At 49.2% G+C, this 25,054-nt stretch overlaps 1 protein-coding gene across 1 annotated transcript; it reads left to right on the forward strand.

Annotated features, from left to right (window-relative positions):
• The first annotated feature begins 17,431 nt into the window (after positions 1-17,431).
• On the forward strand, positions 17,432-24,790 carry FZD8 (frizzled class receptor 8). The gene has a single exon (XM_069211210.1). It carries the CDS (start codon positions 21,658-21,660, stop codon positions 23,494-23,496), a length of 1,839 nt encoding a protein of 612 aa, XP_069067311.1. The 5' UTR covers positions 17,432-21,657; the 3' UTR covers positions 23,497-24,790.
• Positions 24,791-25,054: the final 264 nt, after the last annotated feature.

Genomic DNA, 25,054 nt, shown 5'->3' on the forward strand with positions numbered 1-25,054 from the left:
CACTCCATGCATTCATGTCACATGCATCGAGCCCACAGTGTACTCACCTGTTGGTCTGGAGGCCCGTACAGTAGTCCGTACTGGGGTAGGACCCCATCCACCAGTCTCTCCAACTCCTCCGAAGTGAAGCTGGGGTCTTTTCCCCGGTCTCACAGGCCATGGTAGGTTCCAGACACAGGTCACAGAAGCACATGCAGCTTACGTCCTCTCCTGTGGAAGATCAGGTAGCAAGTGAGGGATCAGATAGAAAATGGCGGTCACATCCGCGGCGGTGCATACCGTCACCGCCGGCGTAGATCACCACTGGCCACTGTAACCCATAGGGCCTAATGTTAACCAATGAGGAGTTGCATGGCAGTTCCCGACCACCTCCAACAATGGCGCCCAACGTCAGCGGAATTACCTCACTTCCACCTGTCCCTCCACACAGAACAGGCGGACGCCATTTTGGGGGGGAGAGTAGGCCCTGGAAAATGGTGGCGTCACTGGTGAAATTAGGACATACTGGACAAATCACACTGCCCGATTACAAGTTAACAGCATGCAAAGTTCTGTTGTAGCTTAATTGTTCAGTTTGTGACCGGCTCCTCACTGTTTTGCCCCATAGATTCCTACCGCTGCAGATGAATAGGAGATGGAGACATACCCCTGTGTACAGACCCCTGGTGGACTTGGCAACAGTGGAGGACAGGCACATAATACTCACCTTTAAACTTGACAGGGCCACAATCACTGAGCTGGTTGCCCAATTCGAGCCTGACCTAATATCTGTTATCTGTTACCCCACTGGGATCTCCCCTCTTGTGCAAGTTCTATCAGTGCTCCATTTCCTGGCAACTGGTTCTTTCCAAGTGACAGTGGGCAGGAGTGTCACTGCCAATGTTCTCAATAGTGCTGACAAGAGTGTTGTCTGCCCTGATTAGACACGTGCAGCTACATTGTTTTCCCCCAGGTTGAAGATTTGGCCACAGTGAAGGCCGAGTTCTATGCAAAGGGACTTATCCCCAACATAATTGGGGCGATTGATGGAACACATATTGCATGTGTCTCCCCCGCCAGAATGAACAGGTGTTCAGAAATCAGAAGAGTTTCCACTCTATGAATGTACAGATGGTGTGCTTGGTGGACCAGTACATCTCCCACGTCAATGTTAAGTATCCTGGGTCGGTGCATGATGCCTTTGTCCTGAGGAATAGCAGCATCCCAAATGTGATGGGCCAGCTACAGAGGCACAGGGTGCGGCTAATAGGTGAGCTCTGGTTCCCACCCAGTAGATGTTGGTGTATGGTGTGGGCCATATGGGATAGTGTGTGGCTAAATGTTGTCCCTCAATATTTCAGGTGACTCTGGTTACCCCAACCTCCCATGGCTGCTTCCTGTGAGGAATGCCAGGACAAGGGCAGAAGAACGTTATAATGAGACCCCTGGGCGAACCAGAAGGATAATTGAAAGGACCTTTGGCCTCCTGAAGGCCAAGTTCCGGTGCCTCCATCTGACAGGTGGATCCCTGCGCTACTCACCCAAGAAGGTTTGCCAGATAGTGGTGGCATGCTGCATGTTGCACAACCTGGCCCTCAGACACCACGTCCCATTTGTGCAGGAGTAGGAGGCTGGAGATACCCTTGTGCCAGCAGTGGACCCTGTGCACAATGAGGAAGAGGAGGCAGAGGATGAGGACAACAGAACATCAGTGATCAGACAATGCTTCCAATGACACACAGGTAGGACAGTGTTACTTCACATTTCAATGACATTTGTTTGAATTTCTGTGGCACTGGCATGCTGATATTTCCCACCTCTATGCCCACATACTGTTCCCTCTGGCAATTCATTTTGCAGATGTTGGTGACCTCACAGATACTCCAGGTGTGATCACTGCAGCCAGCTACATGTCATTAATCTATGCTCATTTTCTGTACAGATGAATTGCAATGTTTGTACCTGTTTCACTGAATACATATTTCATGTACATGACATACTCCAAACTTCTTTTTTTTCCAAGGGTGTTTTTTGAAGTGTTAAAATATAGAGGGGCAAGTGCAATGGGATGGGGTGATGATGGAGGAAAGTCCAGGGTATTGTTCCAGTCTGTTTTTAGCACAGGTGTATTGTCCAAGGGGACATAGGAAGGGGAGCAATGGCAGTTCAAGGTGGACAGGGTGACTGAGTGGGACACAAGGGTGACAATCAGGGGAGTCTCATTTCCTGGCGGGGTCTTGGCAAGTTTCTCTGACTCCTGTCTGGATTGCAGGATCGTTTGTGGGGTGGTTCTCCTTCTGCAGGGAGAAGGGTACCGGTGGCCTGTGAGTCCTGTGGCAGGGCCTCTTGTCCACTAGCGGTAGAGGAGGTGGTAAGCTGTTCAGATGTCTGGCTAGTGGCAGGGCCCGTCGTTGTGTGACTGCCTCCCTCATAATATTGGCCATGTCTGCCAGCACCCCTACTATGGAGATCAGGGTGTTGTTGGTGGCCTGCAAGTCCTCCCTGATCCCTTATTACTGCCCCTCTTGCAGCCGCCTGTTCTCCTGCACATTGTCCAGGATCTGGCCCATTGTGTCCTGGGAATGTTAATAAGCTCCCAGGATCTCTGCAAGTGCCTCCTGGAGAGTCGGTTCCCTAGGCATGTCCTCGCCCTGGCGCACAGCAGTCCTCCCAGTTTCCCTGTTGTCCTGTGCCTGTGTCCCCTGAACCTTGTGCCCACTGCCACTGTCCCCAGGTCCCTGATTGTCTTGGGTATGAGGTGTGGCCTGGGATCCCTGTAGAGGTGGACACACTGCTGATTGACGTGTCCTGGGGACAGAGGTCTGGGTATGCTGGGTGGGTGCTGTGGTGGTGTTTCCTGATGGGAGAGGCTCTGTGGTGGTGTGTGACTGGGCCTGGGTAACCGGCTGTCCAGAGGTTCCTGATGGGCCAGGTAGATCATCCAAATCCTGAAGGCCAGAGTTGCTGTCATCAATGTGGGCCTCTTCTATTGGGGGACTGGATATAGCTGGCACCTCCTCTTCCCTGACATTGGCTGGGGTACCTGTGGGGATGTAAATGAGTGTTATGATTTCTGTGTCTGACATATTGTGCATCCGTGGCTTGCCCTCTTTGGTTGTATTTGCCCTGGCAGCTTTCACTAGTGTACGTTGGTGTATGGTGGGATGATTAGTTCTCTCTAGTGTGCATGCTTTAGTGATGAGTGTCCATGCAGGGCTGTGAGGGATGCCCATGCATTGGTAGAGCATGCAGGGCTTGGCATTGGGATGATTGAGATGTGAAGGTGGTGTGTGTGGGTTGGAGTGGAGTGATGGGAGTGAGGGTGGGGGTATGTGATGGTATGCAGGTAGGGGGGTAGTAGTAGAGAGTTGACTTACCAGAGTCCAGTCCTCCTCCTACTCTGGGCAGGCCCTCAGGATGCAGGATTGCCAAGACTTGCTCCTCCCATGCTGTTAGTTGTGGGGGAGGAGGTGGGGGTCCACCGTCAGTCCTCTGTACAGCGAGCTGGTGTATTCCTGCAATGGAACGTACCTTCCCCCATATGTCGTTCCACCTCTTCCTGATGTCATCCCTAGTTCTTGGGTGCTTTCCCACAGCACTGACCCTGTCCATGATTCTCCGCCGTAGCTCCATCTTCCTAGCTATCGGTATCTGCTGCACCTGTGCTCCAAATAGCTGTGGCTCTACCCTGATGATTTCCTCCACCATGACCCTTTGACCCTTAGCTTCTCCCCTGTGAAACGGGGGTGTTTTTGTGGTGCCATGGTAGTTGTTTGAGGTGTGCAGGTGAGGGTGTGTTGGGTAATGTGTTGGGGTGTGTGATGTGGGGTGTGTGAGGGATGTATAGGTGTGTATAGTGTGTGGCTCTGGTTGTGTCTGTGGTCTTGATGTCTCTCTGCTGGCAATGATTTGTAATGGTAAAGGGTTATAGGTAATGTGGGTGGGTGTTTTATAGTGGTGTGGGTGTGGTGTGTGTATGGGTGTCAGGTGTGTGTTGTTTGAATTGTCCAATGTGGTGTTGTTTTGTCTGTGTGTGTCCATTTTGAGCGATGCGGTATGTACCGCCAATAGTTTACCGCAGTTGAATGTCCGCCATGGTGATTCATGGGTCATAATGTGATGGGAGTAGTTCTGTTGGCGGAACGGTGTGGATTTTGATAACGCCAGTTTATCACTGACCTTTGCAGTGGCGGATTTGTGTCTGTGGCTGAATACTGACGGATTGGTGTGTGTGTCATAATATGGAACACTTGGAACAAGGAGGTGTTGCCTCACAGTGTTAGGGAGATGTACCCAGTGGCCTGCCCAGTGTGTTCTGCCTTATGATCAGTAAAAGAACTTCAACACCTCACCCATTTGAAGTGGTGTGCTTCACCATCGCGTCTGCTCCTCACTATGGTCAAATGCCAACCCTATGACAGAGCACCTCACCAGTTGGGGAGATGCAGCGTTTAGGACCTGTGGCCACCGTGGTCCGGCCCAAGACACCGACCCAGCATTGCTGCATAGGTGTCTTCTGCCCCGCCCGTCTTGTGAGACAGGCGGGGCGGAAGCAGTCATTAGGAAGGAGAAATCTGGGGGGTGGTGCGCGAGAGGTGCGTCACTTCCGGCCCAAGAGGCAGAACAATACTGTGGCAGCGTTACGTCTTCCAGGGGCGGTGGGCGTGGGTAACAAGGACATAATTCAGAGTTCCACCCCACCTTTAGGTCTCAAGTCCCCTGCTGCATCGGAAGTGGCAATAGGTATGGCTGAATCCACTGCAAGTGCAACAGAGAGTGCATGTTTGGCAGGAGTCAGAGGGCAGGATACATTATTATCACGGCGGGGGAAACTGGCATCCATGCCCCTTCCGATGTGAAAGACAGGATCTGGAAAGGGGACCTTGTAGATATTTTTTCACTCATTAGGGCAAAGAGGAGGGAAGTGGACCACAAGGATAAGGAAATGAAGGGTTCATCTTCAAATGACAAAAAAACTAAAGTTGATGAGAATATTACGAGTTGGTTGTTTGGTTTTAAAGTGTATATGACTGTCCTCCTGGAAGAAAAGCCAGAATTGGCACCATCACTAATTTTCTACTCCAATAAGATATTGAAAGTGCATCACCTTTATGGGGGCATTGCATGGTTGGAGTATGATAGGGACTTCAGATGGGCAAAAGTTGAGGACCCAGGTATAGGCTGGGACCAGACTGAAGTAAATGTTTGGTTGGAATTCTTGAACAACAAAGTAACAGGGAGGCAGCCTTTTCGGCACCACCAGCCAGGCGACAAAAAAGGCTCCTGCTGGGCATTCAACAGGAAGGTGTGCTCTCGCCCAGCGGGATCTTGTAAGTTCAAGCCTAATTGCTCCTTCTGTGGGCATGCATCACACCCAGAGTTCAAATGCAATAAAAAGCCCAAACAGAAGGAGAAAGAAGGGAGTAAGCCTTCAAATTGAAGTTGAGTTGTCCACGCCCGTACTGATTTCAGGAATCCTTCCTTGGTTACACCCATACCCCCAAAAAGATGTGACAGAACGATTGCTTTCAGGTTTTTCTTCTGGTTTCAGGATCCCGGCCCTCGGTGTGGCACCCATCCCACATTGTAGTAATTTATTGTCAGCCCAGAGGCATCCCCAGGTGGTGGCTAACAAAGTAGAGAAGGAGAGGTTTTTGGATCGAATAGCGGGTCCTTTCCATTCCCCCCCAGGTGGATTTGTGTCCTCCCCTTTGGGAGTGGTCCCCAAGAAGGAGCCGGGACAGTTCAGGTTGATCCACAACCTCTCGGCCCCCCAGCGTTCTTCTGTCAACGAAGCCATCGACCCTCAGATATGTTCAGTATGTTATGCAACAGTTGATTATGCTCTGGATATGTTGCGCAGATTGGGCAAGGGGGCATTCCTAGCAAAAACAGAAAGAATCTGCCTTCCACTTTTTGCCTGTACACTCTGACGATTATCATTTATTGGGCTTCCAATTTGAGGGGTCATATTACTATGACAGGTGTTTGCCCACGGGCTGCAGCGTGTCCTGTACCTATTTTGAGCAATTCAGCTTGTTGCTGCAGTTGATTTTCACTATGCGCACAGGCCATAAAGACATCATTCGTTACCTTGACGATTTCTTGGTCTTGGGTCCTGCTAGTTCGGGAAGTGCCAGCGGGCCCTAAGCGCTTTGACGACTTTGTTTGCGGAAGTTGGTGTTCCCATTGCTCCAGAAAAAAACACGGGCCCTGCGACCGGCCTGACTTTTCTAGGCATTGAGAAAGACACAGGAGCTGGTGAGTGTCGCCTCCCGTTAGATAAGATAGAGACATTCAGACAATCCATTGAACCAGTCTTAACACAGAAAAAAGTCACATTGCACCAACTTCAGGTTTTAGTGGGTCAGCTCAACTTTGCCTTGAGAATCATCCCCCTGGCTCGCCCTTTCTCCTGGTTCATAGCTAGGGCAATGTCTGGTCTGAAGGAGAAGCATCACTACACTAGGCTGTCCGCTGAGGTAAGGGTTGATATACACATCTGGGCATCCTTTTTGGCACATTTTAATGGCACGGTCATATGGTCTACATGCCCCATGTTCAGTGAGACTTTGGGTCTGTTCACCGACGCTGCTGGAAGCGTAGGGTTTGGGGCAATACTGGGCTATGAATGGTGCAGGGGGGACTGGCCAACCGAGTCGCATGCCCAGGACATTACAAAGAATGTGGCCTTTTTGAAGTTGTTCCCCATTGTTGTGAAAGTCACGATTTGGGCCCCTGTTTTCAAAAACAGAACAGTAATCTTCTGGTCCAACAACATGGCAGTAGTTGAGACTATCAATAGGCAAAGTGCTTCTTGTAGGTTCACCCTTAGGTTGTTAACACATTTGGTTTTATTGTGCATGAAGTTCAACATTACATTCCGGGCAAGACATGTTCCTGACGTGCATTACAATGAGGCTGATGATTTGTCTCGCTCCTTGATGCAGGATTTTCAGAGGTTCCATCAGCAAGCGGCAGAGAAGATGATGGAGTTCCTAGCATATCTGTGGCAGATTGGAGTCCCACCTTCTCAGAACTAGTGGCAGCATCTTTAGCAAGTCGGACTAGGAGAGCATATGAAAAGTACTTTCATGAATATAGAGCATTCATGCGCTCTATTCAAATACCTATCTGGTTTTCAACAGAGGCCATTTGTCTCTTTTTTAGGGAATCTTAGGGAGTTAGGCAAACTGGTATCATACACTAGGGCTCACCTTGCTGCTATCCGTTTTTTCGCAAAATTACAGGGTAGAGAGGCACAAATAAACTCCTTTGTTATTAAAAGAGCAATGGCCGGGTGGGCCCGCCTGGAGTGCCCTCGGAAGGACGGCAGACGCCCTCTTTCACCCCCTGTTTTAGGTACCCTCTTGTCTTACCTTGACAAAGTCTGCAGTTATTCATTTGGGGTGTCATTATTCACGGCAGCATTCACAATAGCTTTCTACTGCGCATTCCGAGTGGGTGAGTTAGTGGATCCATCCAAGAGTGATTTCACCGGGGGGCTGCAGTTCGCTGATGTACGTATCAATTCAGGGTGGCTAACGATTTGGTTGCGTAGGTTTAAAGCCGACCAGGAGGGGAAGGGGTCGGCCATTATGCTAAAGGCAGGCCGGGTTCCCCCTTATGTCCACTTGATCGCTTAGGGTCATATCTAGCGGTCCGTCCAGCCACTGGTGCCACATCATTATTCATTCACGAAGGCGGCGAATGCTTGTGTCGATATCAATTTTCAGCAGTGAAGACTGCCACCTTAGAGGCAGCTGGGGTGGGCCCCTCAGGCTATTTGCTGCATTCATTTCTCATAGGGGCAGCCACTGTGGCAGCTGAGGCTGGCATGTCCTCAAAAGAAGCTAAAACAATTGCCCGATGGTGCTCCAGTTGCTTTAGGTGGTATATCTGGCCGGAGTTGCAGTAACACATTTGACATTCATTGTGTTTAAGCATCATGCCTTGACGTCACTCACGCTGTTTTCTTCTGTTTCAGTAGCATGGCACCACACGTGGTTTGGGTGCTCGGGCACTCCTTTATCTGGAGAGCGGCCTTCAGTTTGCAACTGCTCCTTAGGCCTAAGCCGGAGTCACTTTGTGACGTGTCCTTCCGGTCGTGTCGGATTGGCGGTCTGAGAGTTACTCATCTACAACAACTCGTAAGAATGGCAAAGGGGTGTGAGGGACTGCAGTTCCCGGACCTCATTGTGTTACATACTGGAGGGAATGACCTCGTCCGAATTGGGCATAAGGCACTCAGGGACGCAATCATGACAGAAATATCTCAACTGTCCAAAGAATTTCCAAACACCGCCATTGCATGGTCGCACATGGTATCCCGGCGTAACTGGGGGCACAAGATAAAATCAAGGATTGTCAATGTGTCTGTGAGACATCTGAATTCAGAACTAGCGAGGTTGTGCCCGGCAATGGGGTGCTCATAGAATATCCTGCATTAACTGCTCAAGGACACAGACATGTTCCATAAGGATGGGGTGCATTTATCTCATGTGGGCACAGACCGATTCATCGAGGACATATGGGCTTTTGCCCACTGTTTGTTCACGGGTGGGGATGACGAAGAATCTCTGGGCCCCTGGTTGCCCTCGTGGCATGACAGGAGATACTAAATGCACCCTAAGCAACTGAGGGGTACCCAAAGCAGGGTACTCAGGATAACAACGAAGTTAGGATCCTGCAGACCTGAACCAACCGACGGATGTACACACCTGCTTGGGGGCTAGGGTGCCCTGATCGCTGGGGTGGGCATGGGCCTCCCACTCCTGACCACCCCGTTGCACCCCTACAGCGGATTGGTGTTTGGGGGGGTGGAACCTGGAGCATGAGGACAAGGTATGGTGAGGTGTTGGAACCATCCCCCCAGGGAAACAGGTGAGGTACAGTTCACCTGTGTGGTCCCACGGTGGTTCGGGACACGGCCAAATCCTTGGTTGGGAGTCAAAAATTAAGTAATGCTTTTGATTTACAAGTTATGCATTTTGCCTTTGTTTATGAGTTATGATGTGATTTAATTAACTTTGCACAGTGTGTACTAAATGAGTGTAATCTTTAATAAATGTTCCCAATGCCAAAGACACTCAGACTCCGACGGTTTATGTTTGGCTGGTGTTGGGGCGGGTGCCTACTGGGGCATCCGGGTCCGAATACAATTATATTTTAGTCCTAGGATGTTGCTTCATCATTAGGTGTAGCAGGGTAACACAGTGGCACACAACGGAGAAACAGTAAAATCTACTTTTCTCTCACCAGTTTTACATATTCATATATGAGCCTCCACCAGCTTCTTGTTAGCACAATATTGATACTATCATTCAACAAGACTGTCATACTGAGTAAGTGCTCTAGCATAGCTCAGCAGCACCAGTGGCAGGCTAGAACACTGAATATCATACTATCAGCAGCACCCTCTAACACGTGAGTAACACCCTAATACAGACCATGCAAGGGAATGTTTGCTCAGCACATAGCAAAATACTGGACATACCTAAGAAGAAGTAAGCAGCCCCTTGGCATATGATGGTCTGAATTCAGATGATGTTTTAATTTTTGGCACCGACTTTATGCTATTAAAGGCACAGGAACAGTTATTGACATTATGTTCTGGTACAATATTTAAAATTTGTATTATTTCTGTTAGTATGAGAATATCATTGGTGGTTGTTTGAATTACACTTTCTCTAACGGGCACCGTATAATGCACAGATATTCACCTTTTGTGCTATGTTGTAACAGGCTCACTGGTTGTATTGTAACAGGGAAATATTGTCTCTCGGTATTATGGCATATACCATTAATCATTGAAATATTTCAATAGCAGCTTATATAACTGCCTGTAAACTGTGTGGCGTTTTCAACAATGCATTTGGAAAATTGTGGTGTAAAATGCACTGCTTGACCTCATTTCACTGCAAAATATACCTTAACGCGGTAGGTGGAAGTCCGCAAACCATCCCAAGATCGAGCTTGCTTCCCATTGCTTTTTCTTTCAGTCCAATGTGTTCTGTTTTTAAATCTGCTTTTCTATAATTTCTAAGCCTTCTTATTCCATTGGCGTGTGGGTTCATTTTATATACAGATCTGTCCTGCGCCCAAGGTGGAACTAATCTTTTGTCACTGAAATTGAATTGCAAAATGGGTTGTGTGGCAGATACGAAAAAGGTATATTTGAGAATATTAAGTTGCATTGGGGTATACTGTCAAGTGCCTCTCAGTGTGCACTGAGTAACCATCTAATTAGAATCCGGAGACCGCCAGCAAGCCCACACCCCAACACCAGCTATACGCAGACCGACAAACTTATTTGTTGGAAGAAGTTTTATTACAAATTTTCAAGATATTTTACTACACATCTAAATCATAAATCACTTTGAGTAAACTTCTGTCATATCTACAAAACATAAAACACATCCATGAGATACAATTCGGTAACCATAAATCATTTCCTTATGACAGGATCCCTTCCTGTCCTGAACCACCATTGGACAACACAAGTGAACCGTACCTCATCTGTATCCCTAGGAGGGGCGGTTGCCCTGACTACACCGTTCCTTGTCTGTACGCTCAGGGTTCCACCCCCCTCCAAACACCAATCTGCCTAGGGGTGTAACGGGGCGACCAGGAGCAGGAGCCCCATGGCCCCCCCCAGCGATCTGGGCTCCCTTACCCATTAATTTGGTGTGTACATCCGCATGTTGGCTCAGGACTTCAAGATCCTATCTCTGGTGTTCTCCTGGGGCCCCAGCCTTGGGACCCCTCTGTTGTTTCTGGTTACTTTAATACCTCACTTTCCGCTAATACCTTCTTCATAACCTAAATTGAGGACAGGGTGGGAGGGACAACAGTGCTCCGTCCGCCAGCCTCAACCACTGCGCCACCGAAGAGCAGGTAGGGCCTTCTTGCGGGGCGCTTAAATAGACCCCCACCGGTACGCGGCGGCTGGAACCGGCCGGCGGCTACGTAGCCGCGACATTCCCAACCTTTAGACTTCCGCCCTCAACCCTCACGAGGCATGGGGGTGGAAGTCGCAGGCCCGCCTAACGCATAACTAGTGCTTAGGGGTTCTTGGGCCTCAGTGGCCCCGTCTCCAAACGGGCCACGCCCTCCCATCTTCGGGGGCGCTTTTCCCTTTGTTCCACTCGGGTGCACGGTAGCCGATGGCCGGACCTGCAATGTTGCTCTATTAAGTGGCATTGGGGCACCCTGCCACTGGGGCCTGGTATTACCGGGTAATCACAAGGTGAACCCTTAAAGGCATTAGGCGATGTAAAGCCATACAGAAATTAGTGTTGCACAGATGTCCGCACGTCAACTCGCAATCGCAATACATTTACCAGTGAGAACGCCCTCTAGTTACGACGCCGAGAATTAGTCCCTGGCAATATTGTGCCAATTTATTGATAATTCACGATGGGGCGGATCATTCCTGTTACTGCCTTGGAATCTAGTCTCATTCCAACGATATGGACCACGTGTGGGACTACATAAGGTAAAGAAGACGGATGCGCAATCTAACCAATGGTCATTCAGGTTGTCAATATTCAACATATTTTATCAGGCCCCAGCAAATAAACCAACCCCAAGTTCCTTGGTGCCCTAACCCCATGGGCGTAGGAAGTGTGGGGGACGCGGGGGATGTATCCCCCCCAGATTTTGGAGGGTGGGGGACACGGGGGACGAAGGTGGGGGGGACAAGGGGACACAATAATTTCCCCTCTCACATCTTTCATTCAGAGGGCCATTAGCGCACAAAAGCGCTACTTAGGATAGCCCTGTACAGACAAATCCTCCAAGCTGATGGTAACCAAATGAAGGTGAGTCAGGGGGGCCCCTGCGCCCTCTGCCCTTTTGTCCTGTTCTAAGGGTGCTCATAAGAACAAAGGGCACAGGAGGAGAAAAGAGTTTTGGATGATTACTGTCACCTGCTGCCTTGAAGAGGAGCACTGCAGGATGCCTTCAAGAGGAGCTGCAAAACAATGAGGAAGATCTAAAGAGAGAACAGAGTCCCACTCACCGTGATGCCAGCAGGCTAGAAAGGAGACTCTGTGAAACACAATATTTGTATTTGCCTGAGATCACACCAGTTGGTGAAACAGTGAAGTCGAGACTGAGCCCAGATTTTACATTTTTACACAACAATTTAGCAATTAGAAGGGTATATTTTTCTAACATTTATGTTTAATGTTTTGTTTTCTAGGTAATGAAGTGCTTGATTACAGCATGGCTAACAGGGAGAAGCCATATTTCATTTTGTGACGTTATGCCTAGCGTTATTATTTATGTTGTTGATATCGTTACATACTTCAGCATATTGAAGTATATTATCTTTTCTCTATCTTTTCTTCACTCTACTCTGAAACAATCTACCCTATGCCACTGCACCCTACACCACTTTTCTCCACTCTGTGCCACTCTACGCCACTGCAATCTATGCTGTACCACTCCACTCCACACCACTGCAATCTATGCTATTCTACTCTAACCACTGTATACTACACCCCTGCACTCTGCCAGTGCACTATTCACCACTTTACTCAAAACCAATGCACTCTATCCCACCGCCAATCTACTCTGCACCACAGCACTCTATTCCACTGCTTTCAATGCCACTGTACTCTGCACCACAGCACTCTATGCAACTGCACTCTATGTCACTCTACAATACACCACTGTACTCTGCGACCCTCTAATCTGCAACATTGCACTTTCTGCCACTGAACTTCATGCCACTCTACTCTGCACCACTGCACTCAATGCCACTGTGCTCTGTCCCACTGCACTCTTTTCTGCACCACTGCACTGTAATCTACTCTACACCACTCCACTGTAGGGCACTTCACTCTACTTTGAAATCATCTCCTCTATGCCACTGCAATCTACGCAACTCTACTCTATGCTATGCCAGTCTAATCTATCTTGCACCACACCAATGTACCCTGCACCACTCCAATCTGCTCTGCACCACTCTATGCTACTGCACTCTACATCACTATGCTCCACTCTGCAACAATCTACTCTTCACCACTATACTGTACCCTGCAGCAATCTACTCTATGCCACGGCCCTCTATGCAACTCTAATCTACTCTGCACCTCTGTACTCTAAGCCACTCTTCTCTACTCTGCATCACTGCAGTCTACACCAATGCATTCTGTGCCACTCTACTCTACACCACTGCCCTTTATGACACTCTACTCTGCAACACTGCACTCTGCCACTGAACTATACTCCTCTCTACTCTGCACCACAGCACTCTACTCTGCACCGCTCAACTATATGCCACTCTACTGCACTCTACACCAGCGTACTATATGCCACTACACTCTATGCCACTCTACTCTGCATCACTGCACTCCACCACTGCACTCTACACTAGTCTACTCTACCTTGCACCACTCCACTCTACCATGCACCGCATCACTCTATGACACAGTACTCTGAACCACTGCAATCTATGCTGTGCCACTCCACTCTGTGCCCCTCTACTCTTCACCACTCTACGCTACTGCACTGTACGCTAAACCAGTGCAGTATTCGCCAATGCACTCTGCACCACTTTACTCAAAACCAATGCACTCTATACCACTACATTCTACACCAATCTAGTTTGCATCCCTGTACTCTATGTCACTTCACTCTAGACCACCCAACTCCACTCTATGACACTTCACTATGATATTACACTCCATGATATTAGACTCTGACACTCTATTCCATTAAACTCTAACACTTTCTCCTCTCTGTAACTCCATACACAACTCCCTATACGCCACTCCATTCCACTTTACTCCACTGTATGCCACTCCACACCACTCTATGCCACTTCAATCTACGATACTCTGCTCAATGCCACTGCACAACCCTCAACGCCACTCCAATATACAACAATGTACTGTGCTCAACAACACTCTACCCAACTTTCTCTATGCGTGTTCACGTTACTTTACTTCACTCTACTCCAGTTCACTCTTCTTTATGCCTTTCCACTCTACGACACTCTGCCACTCCACTCTATGACACTCTATTACACTGTGACACTACTCCACTCTACTGCTACTTTATGGCATTGGCGCTTGATTAGAGATTCAGATCTCCATTGATTGCCTTCTCACTCATATGAGATGTGAGTCCGATTTATCTTCGCCGTTATGGTTACAAGCACTCTGTAACCCTTTTAACTCAAGCTTAACGAAGGCTTAGGATGATCCTGATACTTGTCTAGGGGATCAAAATATTGTCGGCCAAAGTACCTTGACTTGAATTTGTGATATTGTACATAAGTTGGCATTAGCATAGGTACTATGAGCTAATGACTTCTTGATTCACTATTTGAGTCATTCATGTAAAAGTCGGTGTATAAAAGCTTGTAAATCATTGTTGTGGATGCTAACCTTGTAGGAAAGTAGCCTCTTTCTAGCTTGGTTACCCCCACATTTGGCCTGTTTGCCAGTGTGTTTGCATGTGTCTACTGGGATCCTGCTAATCAGGACCCCAGTAGTTATGCTCTCTCCCTTAAATTATGGTTTTTGCATACTGGTAACCCAGTATTTCACCCAAAATTGGCATATTGGTGCCCCCTTATAAGTCCCTAGTATATGGTACTTAGGTACCCAGGGCATTGGGGTTCCAGGAGATCCATATGGGCTGCAGCATTTCTTTTGCCACCCATAGGGAGCCCATGCAAAGGCTTCTGCAGGACTGCTATTGCAGCCTGCGTGAAAATGTGCATGCACCCTTTCACTGCCAGTTGCACTGCACCAGGTCACTTATAAGTCACCCCTATATCAGGCCCTCCAGCCCAGAGGGCAGGGTGCAGAGTAACTGTGTGTGAGGGCACCCCTGCACTAGCAGAGGTGCCCCCACGACCTCCAGGACCATTTTCCCAGACTTCCTGAGTGCGGGATGCCATTTTACACATGTACTTGAAATAGGTCACTACCTATTCCCAGCTACATAATGGTAACTCGGAACATAGGTATGTTTAGTATCAAACATGTTGGAATCATAACCCAAGGCTTTTGTAAGCATTGGTTGTATGATTTTATGCACTCTGGGGGCTCCTTAGAGGACCCCCAGTATTGCCCTTCCAGCCTTCTGAGGTTTTCCAGGCAGGCCCAGCTGCTGCCACCTCTCAGACAGGTTTCTGCCCTCCTGTTGCTTGAGAAGCTCAAGCCCATGAAGGCAGAACAAAGGATTTCCTTTGGGGGAGGGGTGTTACACCCTCTCCCTTTAGAAATAGGAGTTACAGGCTTGGGAGGGGTAGCTTCCTTCCCCAGGCCACTGGAAATGCTTTGAAGGGCACATTTGGTGTCCTCCTTGCATAATCCAGTCTACACCGGTTCAGGTACCCCCTGTCCCTGCTCTGGCACGAAACTGGACAAAGGAAAGGGGAGTGACCACTCCCCTGTCCATCACCACCCCAGGTGTGGTGCTCAGAGCTCCTCCAGAGGGTCCCTGTGTTTTGCCATCTTGGATTCCAAGTTGGCAGCAAACTCTGGGAGCATCTGAGTGGGCAGTGCCAGCAGGTGGTGTCTGAGCCGTCCCCTGATAGGTGCTTACATGTTTAGCTGACCAATCCCCCTTTCATGGCTATTTAGGGTCTCTCCTTTGGGAGGTTCTTCAGATTCGGATTGCAAGACTCCAGCAGGAATCCTCTGCATCCTTTACTTCACCTTCTCACTGAAGAAACTGCATCTGGACCCTCCAGGAACTCCACAAACTGCAACAACGAAGCAAAGACGACTTCTGCAACATTGTATCTTCAGCTCTTGCCAGCATATGCAACTGTTTCCCGGTCGTGCATCCTCAGAGGACAGCCTGTCTTCAGCCTGCACCAGAAGAGTGAACGAATCTCCCTTGGAGTGAAGGAGTCACTCCCCTGCTTCAGCAGGCACCTCTCTTCAACGACGACCATCTGCTTGGGTCCCCTCTCCTGTTGAGTTGCATGGATCCTACATCACGGGTGGTGGACTGAAGTGGTCCCGATGGTCCTGACATCCTACTGTCCAACTTTGGTGGACGTAAGAGCTTGCCTTCCCACGCAAGAAAGTAACCCTGTTCACCACGTGTTTTTCAGTTGCCAAGGCTTGTTGGCATCCTTCTATGAAATTCTTTGTGCACAATGTAACTCTGGCCCCCAGCACTCCTTCCGGCAATGCACAGCTTCCTGAGCGGTTCTCTGGCGGAGTGGGATCCTTTGTTTTTGTGCTGCGTGGGCCTCCTTTTTCAACTCCTTTGTCCCTGTGCTAGAGGACTCCTGTGTGCACTGGCTGGTCTTCTGTGAGCTCTCTGAGTTGCTGAGAGCCCCATCTGACTCCTCCTCCTGGGTAGAGTCCACCAGGTCCCTCCTGGTCCCAGGCAGTGCCATTTTCCGCTAACCGTGAGCTTTGCGTGTGCCAAGGTTTGTTGGCAGAATCCAGCGACGCAACCAGACTGCAATCATCCATCCGGTGTGGGATATCATCTGCACCAACCAGGAACCCGCATCCATCTTCTTGGGTGCAGTATTGACTGTTGTTCTTCACCAGTGGTTCTTCTTTTGCACCTTGATTCGGGTTAGCAGGGGCTCCTGTCCTCCCTGGACTCTTCTGTGCTTCTTGGACCTAGTCCCATTCTTCCACAGGTCTTTAGGTCCAGGAATCCACCCTTTGTGTCTTGAAGTATCTTCTGGTTCTTGCAGTATCTTCTTTCTCGTGTTCTTGTGTGTTCTAGGAAAGTTACTGTCATTTACTCCTGCTTTCCTGGGCTCTGAGGTGGGTTCTATTACTTACCTTTGGTGTTTTCTAATACTCCCAGCGCCCCTCTACACACCACACTTGTCTAGGTGGGAAACTGACATTCGCATTCTACTTTCTTAGTATATGGTTTGTGTTTAACCTAGGCCCATTTCTAACCATTGTGATTTTCACTAATTGCACTTTTCTAACTTTTTATTTCTATTGCTGCATACTAGTGTATATAATTGATGTATTACTTACCTCCTAAGGGAGTATAGTCTCTATGGTATTTTTGGCATTTGTGTCACTAAAATAAAGTACCTTTATTTTTGTAACACTGAGTATTTTCTTTCATGTGTGTGAGTGCTGTGTGACTACAGTGGTATTGCATGAGCTTTGCACGTCTCCTAGATAAGCCTTGGCTACAGCTACCCCTAGAGAGCCTGGCTTCTAGACACTGCCTACATTTCACTAATAAGGGATAACTGGACCTGGTATAAGGTGTAAGTACCATAGGTACCCAATACAAACCAGGCCAGCCTCCTCTAAACCACTGTACTATATAGGTTACTTTTTACATTTTTCTTGTAATTGGTGACATTGGGTCATCCAGATAACTTGTGTAATGCCCGAATACCAGTCTTTCTCGATTTCCCCTGTTGATGTTTTCCCACTACATTTGATCTTTTATATTGTGATTGAATAAATGTATGAAACAATCCATTTGCATACTACTTTAATATCATTGTTTATGGGAGTGGTGTTGCATTTTATTCAAGGGACCCCTGTTCCTTTAAAGTTAGTTTACTGCTCCATTTTAGGACACTCTACTTACTCCATGACACTGCACCACACCAGTCGATGACACATCATTCTCCTTTATGCCATTAACTTTGAGCCATGCTGAATAGTAGTCTCACTAGTGTACAGCATGGCTAAAACACATTGGCAAAGGCAATAGAACTTGCATAGGCGAGACCTATTGGCTTTGCCAATGCTTGTTTATAAGGTATGAACTTCAAGGTGACTTGCAATATCCTTATGTACGCAGGGGGTATTTTACCCCATATAATACATGGTCACACCACCAACTTTCCCACAAACCACTTAAAACCTTAGTGCATAGCTTCTGACATCCAAAGCTATGAAAGTAGAGCAGAAGAAAGAAAAGCAACATTCCATTTTTTGCTTTAAACAGCTGCATTAATTATGCTCTGTGACCTGGTCTGCCTTTTACCTTGGCTGCTAGCTCTGGCAGAAGGCATTGTAATGTCAGAACTCGACTGTAATAACCCTATCATAGTCATTTTCCGATGTCTTTTCTTTATAATCAGTGAATGTCTTTTCTTTACACGCAGTGACTTGGTGCATCACAAACAGCCGTTTCTAGAGAAATTAGTGACTGCAGTTTATACAGAGATTAGAGAATCCATGTTTATATAGCCTGTAACTGCAAGAGCTTCTTCAGTTGAAATGCTTCTAGTTATGACTGATGTGGAGCTGAGCTGCCCAAGATCACACACAGGAGTAGAAGTGTTATTAGAACTATGGTTTCCGAGCACAGTTTACAACTCTTGTACGTAATCGCTTTTGATATCTCCAGTGCGGTTCCAATTGGCATGAGGCGAAGAGCATGGTGGGTGTGGGGCGCAAAGGGTATGTTCTTCCTTTTTACCCTCCTACCTTTGTTTGCTCGGTGCATGAAGATGCAATGTTAATCAACATGTTATTTTCACATTTTAGCTAATTACTTTGTGAATGTAAATAACAATTAAAGATACTTTCAGACTGTGAAATCATGCCTTCTTTTCTCCCTATTTCACTTCCAATATATATGATTGTGTCTATTTATCGGAGCCTGCAGTTCGTAAACAACGAGCGATTTGTATAGGGTTGATTGAAAGTCCCCAAGGCTGTCCCTGTCCTCCCAAGAAATGTATTGTCTCCTACGCCCCTGCCTAACCCCTTGCATTTTCTGGGTTTTCATCGTGTGACATTGTTTTATTTGTAAACAGAAACGACGTGTTTTTTCCAAAACCATAACTGTTCTGGCTCATAGTTGCTTGTTTTTGTGACACCATCAAGGGTGTCATTCAAATTTGCTTCGACTGCATATTTCAACCTATGTCGTAATGTTACTGTCCCGAATAAGTGCTGCCGGGGAAACAAGTGTCAATCAGCAGGGCCGGAGACAGTGCATGTGACATGCAAATGAAGGGACTGGTTGCCCCAAATTTGCATTTCAGAAAATATGGCAGCATACGTTGAATAAGGGTGTCAATCCTGACCTGGACATGCATGTCAAAACGGACTGACTGGGAGACCCCATCCGCATGGATAAAGGAGTAAGGTCTGACGTACTAAGAGACAGAAGATCGCGGTGCACACAAACACTCCTACAACGTCAGCTCCGTGCAGTGTGACTTGCCTGTCGCTGGCGAGCCCTTTAACCACTGTATAAAGCTCCTACACCAGACAGGGCTGTGTGTTGGGGTCTGGAGGTGGGAGCCTATTATACAGTGCACATTTTGTACATAGAATGTACACTGAGTGAATATCGGTGACCCAGCCCACTGCTCTCTTCGCTGTTACTGCACGTGGAGGTTTCACTGCACCTCACAGACTTTAAAAAATCCACTCCTGAGAACTGCGCCTTGCAGTGTAACAGCAGTAAAGCTCCGCGAAATGGCTATCACTGACACCAGCACTAGAGACGTACATTGTCAATAACTGATCACAACTTACATTCTATGTGCGCTACAAGCGCGGTGAGTGGATATCGGTGCACCTGTCATGAACACACCGCCTCACTCCACATACACTGTAATTGCATTGAACGGATGTATTTTGTGTGTCGGCATAGCAAGAAACTTTCGCTGGCTTAAACTGCACTTCCAATGAAGGGATATACCTTAACTTATAGCCCCAAATATATATCCTATCCAAGTGCGCTTTGAAGGAACCGAACGCATAACTTAATGCGTGTGCAGCGTCAATACCAGGAATGTACGCAGTCCAAGAGAGCGCGTTAAATATAACTTTCACTCTGTGTACATAGAAAATATACAAATGGGGTATTAGGAGATGCAGAATTGCACCTTTCCCTGTATGTACAATTGAGATGTGCTGTGTACACCACACAATGTGAATTCCACTAGTGAACGTACTGAAAATGGGTGCAATGCAACCTCTTCCACTCTGTGTCTAACTTCAAGGAGGAGTGTTGTCCGAGAGATAACTAAATACACCTTGACTTTCTTGACTTCGGGCTGCGAAGGTACTAAATGGAGCTACACCGGGTGACAGAGCTGAACACGCATCAACTTCATGTACTTTGTGAGTGCAGAGGTATACTTAGATGTGGCGCCGAACTCTCATATCTGAGACGTATCTCCACTTACAGCGTGAATGCACTGAATACCCTGCACTGTGAATGCCATGAATGTACGCACACCACATTCAATCCCTGCATACTGTGAATCAGTTGCATCGGTGTATATTTTATCCATCCCGCCACGCACACTTTTCACGTCTTTGGGACGGAGTCTGCACAGAAAACACGAGTGCACACTGTGAATGCAAGTGATCTACGCAATGAAATAATTTATATACATTTTACTCAGTGCAGACTGCAACTATACTGAGTGTGCGTGCGCTGGAAGCAATGTGACACCTGCCACTCCATGGACAACATGCGCGTATTGGATAAAGGCACACACACTCACTCACAACGGAAGTCCCAACCTGCAGTCCGTGCACGGCCTGATTCCATCAGCCCAGTGCCGCCTCTCAACCCCTCACTCACATGGGTCATTTCCATCGAACTGTTCCTATATTCAATAATCGCGCCTTAATTTCATCTGTGTGATGCGATCCCCTTAGGGCGGACGCTCCAATCATTTCTGTCCCCTCAAAGCAAAAACTATTTTAGAGAGCGCGCTTTTGATCTGGATGGGGTGTGTATTGGAAACACTCTTTACGCGTACACAGCCCCACAGATCTCCGTCCTACGGGCGTCGTTCCGTATCTCCCCCCTTTGGTTTTATTGCTGTTAGCCCTTTGGGGGCTGCCTGAGTGCATCACTGAATGATAACCCCTTCCCGAGCTCGCAAACCGTAGCTGAATGGCAAAGGATAAGCATGATTGCATCTGCCGTCCTCGCCCCCGCCCCTTCTATTGGATGGACCAGCGCATCGTCCAATGACCTGGCCCCTTGAGGATTTGAGGCGGGCTCCGAGGCCGGGCACTGTGCTACAAGGCCCGCCTTCTCTCTGGGGAAGACAGTTATTGGTCCACAGACGGGATCCCGAGGGTGTCTGGTATAAATATTCATGTGCAGGCGCCTGTATTCAGAAACAAATCTCGCTCGCCTACCTAAGGAAAGTGAACAGCCGCACAGGCACCGCCGGGCTCCAGGTGGGACAGCTGGGCATTCAGAAGCCAGAACTGTCGCGAAATCAATGCCAAGTGGAAGCAGTGTGGGCACAACACAGCCATTGGACTGTTTTTTTTTTGTTCCAGAGGATTTGCTCTTTCCATTTGACATTTTGCTCATCCGTTCCGCAAGCCCAAGGACTCGGCGTAAAGTTGCATGTGTTGCAGGAGCTGACCCGGACTGTGGCTAAAGTTATCCTGGACTGAGACCTGTCGCTGAAGTTAAGGTGCATCCAGGGTGCGCTGGGATCTGCCTGTGAAGTTCAGTACAAGGGGTCGAGACCTGCAGAGACTTATGTGAAGAAGCCCTGCTGCAGGCGCCACCAGGACTCGTCCAAGAAATCACCCTGCTGCAGAGAGTGCGCCGTGACCCACCCGTGAAACTGCACTGGGGTGCCTCCACACTCCCGGTGCACGCTGCCGCCCGCGCTCTCTGCGGAGCATGAAGTTCCGGCCCTGAGCCGCGGGACACCGGGTGAGTCGTCTGCAGGGTGAGCACGGTGCCCCGCCGCCCCCCAGCATGGAGCGCGGCCGCCGATGGCTGGAAGCACCCCGCCTGCCGCTGCTGCCGCTGCTCCTCCTCCTGTCCGCCCGCTGGCCCCGGAGCCTGGCCGCAGCAGCCGCCGCTTCCAAGGAGCTGACCTGCCAGGAGATCACGGTCCCGCTGTGCCGGGGCATCGGCTACAACTACACCTACATGCCGAACCAGTTCAACCACGACACGCAGGACGAGGCCGGCCTGGAGGTGCACCAGTTCTGGCCGCTTGTGGAGATCCAGTGCTCAGCGGACCTCAAGTTCTTCCTGTGCAGCATGTACACACCCATCTGCCTGGAGGAGTACAAGAAGCCGCTGCCGCCCTGCCGAGCCGTCTGTGAGCGGGCCAAGGCCGGCTGCGCGCCCCTCATGCGCCAGTACGGCTTCGCCTGGCCCGACCGCATGCGCTGCGACCAGCTGCCGGCGCACGCCACCTCTGACGCCCTTTGCATGGACGACAACCGCACGGAGCCGGCCGGGGCGGCCACCACCGCCGCCCCACGACCTGACCCCCCGCGGCCGGCCAAGCCCTCGCACCCGCAGCTGAAGCCTCGGCCCAAGCCCCGGCCGCCTCCACAGGACGCCGGAGGAGGGGATTCGCCGTGCCAGCCGGGCTGCAAGTGCCGGGCGCCCATGGTGCAGGTGACCAGCGAGCACCACCCTCTCTACAACCGCGTGCGCACCGGGCACATGCCCAACTGCGCCATGCCCTGCCACAACCCCTTCTTCAGCGCCGACGAGCGAGCTTTCACCGCTTTCTGGATTGGACTCTGGTCTGTGCTGTGCTTTCTGTCCACGCTGGCCACCGTGGCCACCTTTCTCATTGACATGGAACGCTTCAAGTACCCAGAGAGGCCCATAATCTTCCTGGCCGTCTGTTACCTCTTTGTCTCCGCTGGCTACTTGGTGCGGCTGGTGGCTGGCCACGAGCGGGTGGCCTGCAGCTCCGGGGGTGGCCGTGCAGTTGGTGGAGAGGCGGAACACATCCACTATGAAACCACAGGCCCAGCTCTCTGCACCGTTGTCTTCTTGCTGGTCTACTTTTTCGGCATGGCCTCTTCCATCTGGTGGGTCATCCTGTCACTCACCTGGTTCTTGGCAGCTGGCTTGAAGTGGGGAAATGAGGCTATTGCTGGCTACGCACAGTACTTCCACCTCGCCGCCTGGCTGTTGCCCAGTGTCCAGTCCATCGCAGTGTTGGCACTGAGCTCTGTGGATGGGGATCCAGTGGCTGGCATCTGCTCGGTTGGCAACCAGAGCTTGGACAATCTGCGTGGCTTTGTGTTGGCACCACTGGTGGTCTACCTGCTGGTGGGTGCCCTCTTCCTGCTAGCTGGCTTTGTGTCACTTTTCCGCATCCGCAGTGTCATCCTTAAGCAGGGTGGTGCCACCAAGACTGACAAGCTGGAACGACTGATGGTGCGCATTGGCGTCTTCAGTGTGCTCTACACCGTCCCTGCCACTGTGGTGGTGGCCTGTTTTTTCTACGAGCAGCACAATCGTCAGGCCTGGGAGGCAGCTCATAACTGCCCCTGTCCCTCCGGCCAACAGGGTGGACCACAGTTACCACCCCGCCGGCCAGACTATGCTGTTTTCATGCTCAAGTACTTTATGTGCCTAGTAGTGGGCATCACGTCAGGGGTCTGGATCTGGTCAGGCAAGACATTGGAGTCCTGGAAGGCCTTCTGCACACGCTGTTTCTGGGGGACCAAAGGTGCGGGCGGAGGGTCCATTTACAGCGATGCCAGCACTGGTCTGACGTGGAGGTCGGGCACTGCCAGCTCTGTCTCCTACCCCAAACAGATGCCCTTGTCGCAGGTCTGACACTTGTAAAGCAGTGGGGCTGGTTTCTCAAGTGGATGGTTTGACCTCCCTGTCAGCCTCACTCTGGCTGTGGTGGAGGGCATGAACATTGCCATGGTTTTCCTTTTTATGATCACAGACTTATGGATTCCCTTATACACCACTGACATTTGGTCTCATTGGGACTGATTCGCCAATTGGACAGTGTACCCCCCACCATATTGGATTTACTTCTCCTGTGAAAGGTATCCCCATAAAATTAGACCGTGGCACCCTCAAGGGCACCAGCTCTCCAGTGCACGTGATGACACCTTCCTGTCCTCCATGCACTGTTGTGAAAAATCACACTGCTTCAGGATGTCCAGGTGGGTTTCCAGACTTATGCTCCACTAAAACTGGGCCCAATTAGATCTTGGTGGACAATCACCCCCTTACTACGCTTGCCGTACTGCCCTAACTTGTTGCACCAAACTTTTTTAGGCAGTTTCCAGCCCTACCCCACTTCCCAAATTGCAGAGGCAGTAGCCCTTGTAGACCCATCCTGCAGCTGGCCATGGCTGCCACCCTATTCCAAGTACCCTTCCCAAACGTCGTGCACTACTAACCCGAAAGATCACAAGTATTCCCACAATGTTCCTGTCCCGTGCCCTTCAAAATTCCCACACGTATACCAATAGGTCTTGCTGACGGGTGGCACCTCCAACAAGGACACTTCTTGGGCAGTTACGCCCCGCCCCCTCGCTCCACAAGTTTCTTGCTACTTAGCATGAGAATGAACTCTCTAATGGTATCCATTAGCTGGGCCTTGAATGACTGGTTAGAACAATATACCTGGTAGCGAGTGCCCCAACCCCCCTTCCCTCCCGATTTATATGCAAGGAGGTCGTTAATTTGCTGCCCATGGACTCTGGCTTTGTCTCCAAATTGGGAGGCAAGAAGATTGAACTCTCCTTGAAGTTGTTGTGAAAAGGCAACTTTTCTCTCTTCTCCACTTAAATCCGAGGGGAAAAAGATTTGCTTGACTAGTGACTTCTGGATTATGGGAACGTTTTATATCGAGGAATCGAAATGCCTTAAAACATATCTTTAAGCATCACAATCACCCCAACTAATTACGGGTTCCGAACATGTTAAAGATGTATATTTATATAATTATTTGTTAATCGTGTAAAATACGTGTATTATATGTAAATACCAAGAGAAACCTATACAATTGTGTAAAGTATGTTTTTGTAAAAAGTTTAGAGACTGCCCTCGATAAAAGCAAACAAATAATTTGCCTACTCTATTTTGTCAATAAAATTACTTTTTGGTAAACTTATTTTTAAAGTCATTTCCTATCAGCGCCGAATTCGTATTTAATACTTGTAAAGGGAAATGGGGAAGCGCGTCTTTACTCTCGATTTTTGTAAAATTTGACTTTCTACCTATATATCTTCCGAGGAATGTGTTTTTAATCATCCGCTCTCTGCTTGGTGAGGAAATGTTTTTACCCCTTTGCAAGTGGCCTGGGGCTGTGCTCGCTAATGGGTATGCAGATTGTGCGAGGGAGCCGCAGCTTGGTGTTTGCACGTGGCTA

The sequence above is a fragment of the Pleurodeles waltl genome, chromosome 10, assembly GCF_031143425.1.
Source record: "Pleurodeles waltl isolate 20211129_DDA chromosome 10, aPleWal1.hap1.20221129, whole genome shotgun sequence".
NCBI lineage: Eukaryota > Metazoa > Chordata > Amphibia > Caudata > Salamandridae > Pleurodeles > Pleurodeles waltl.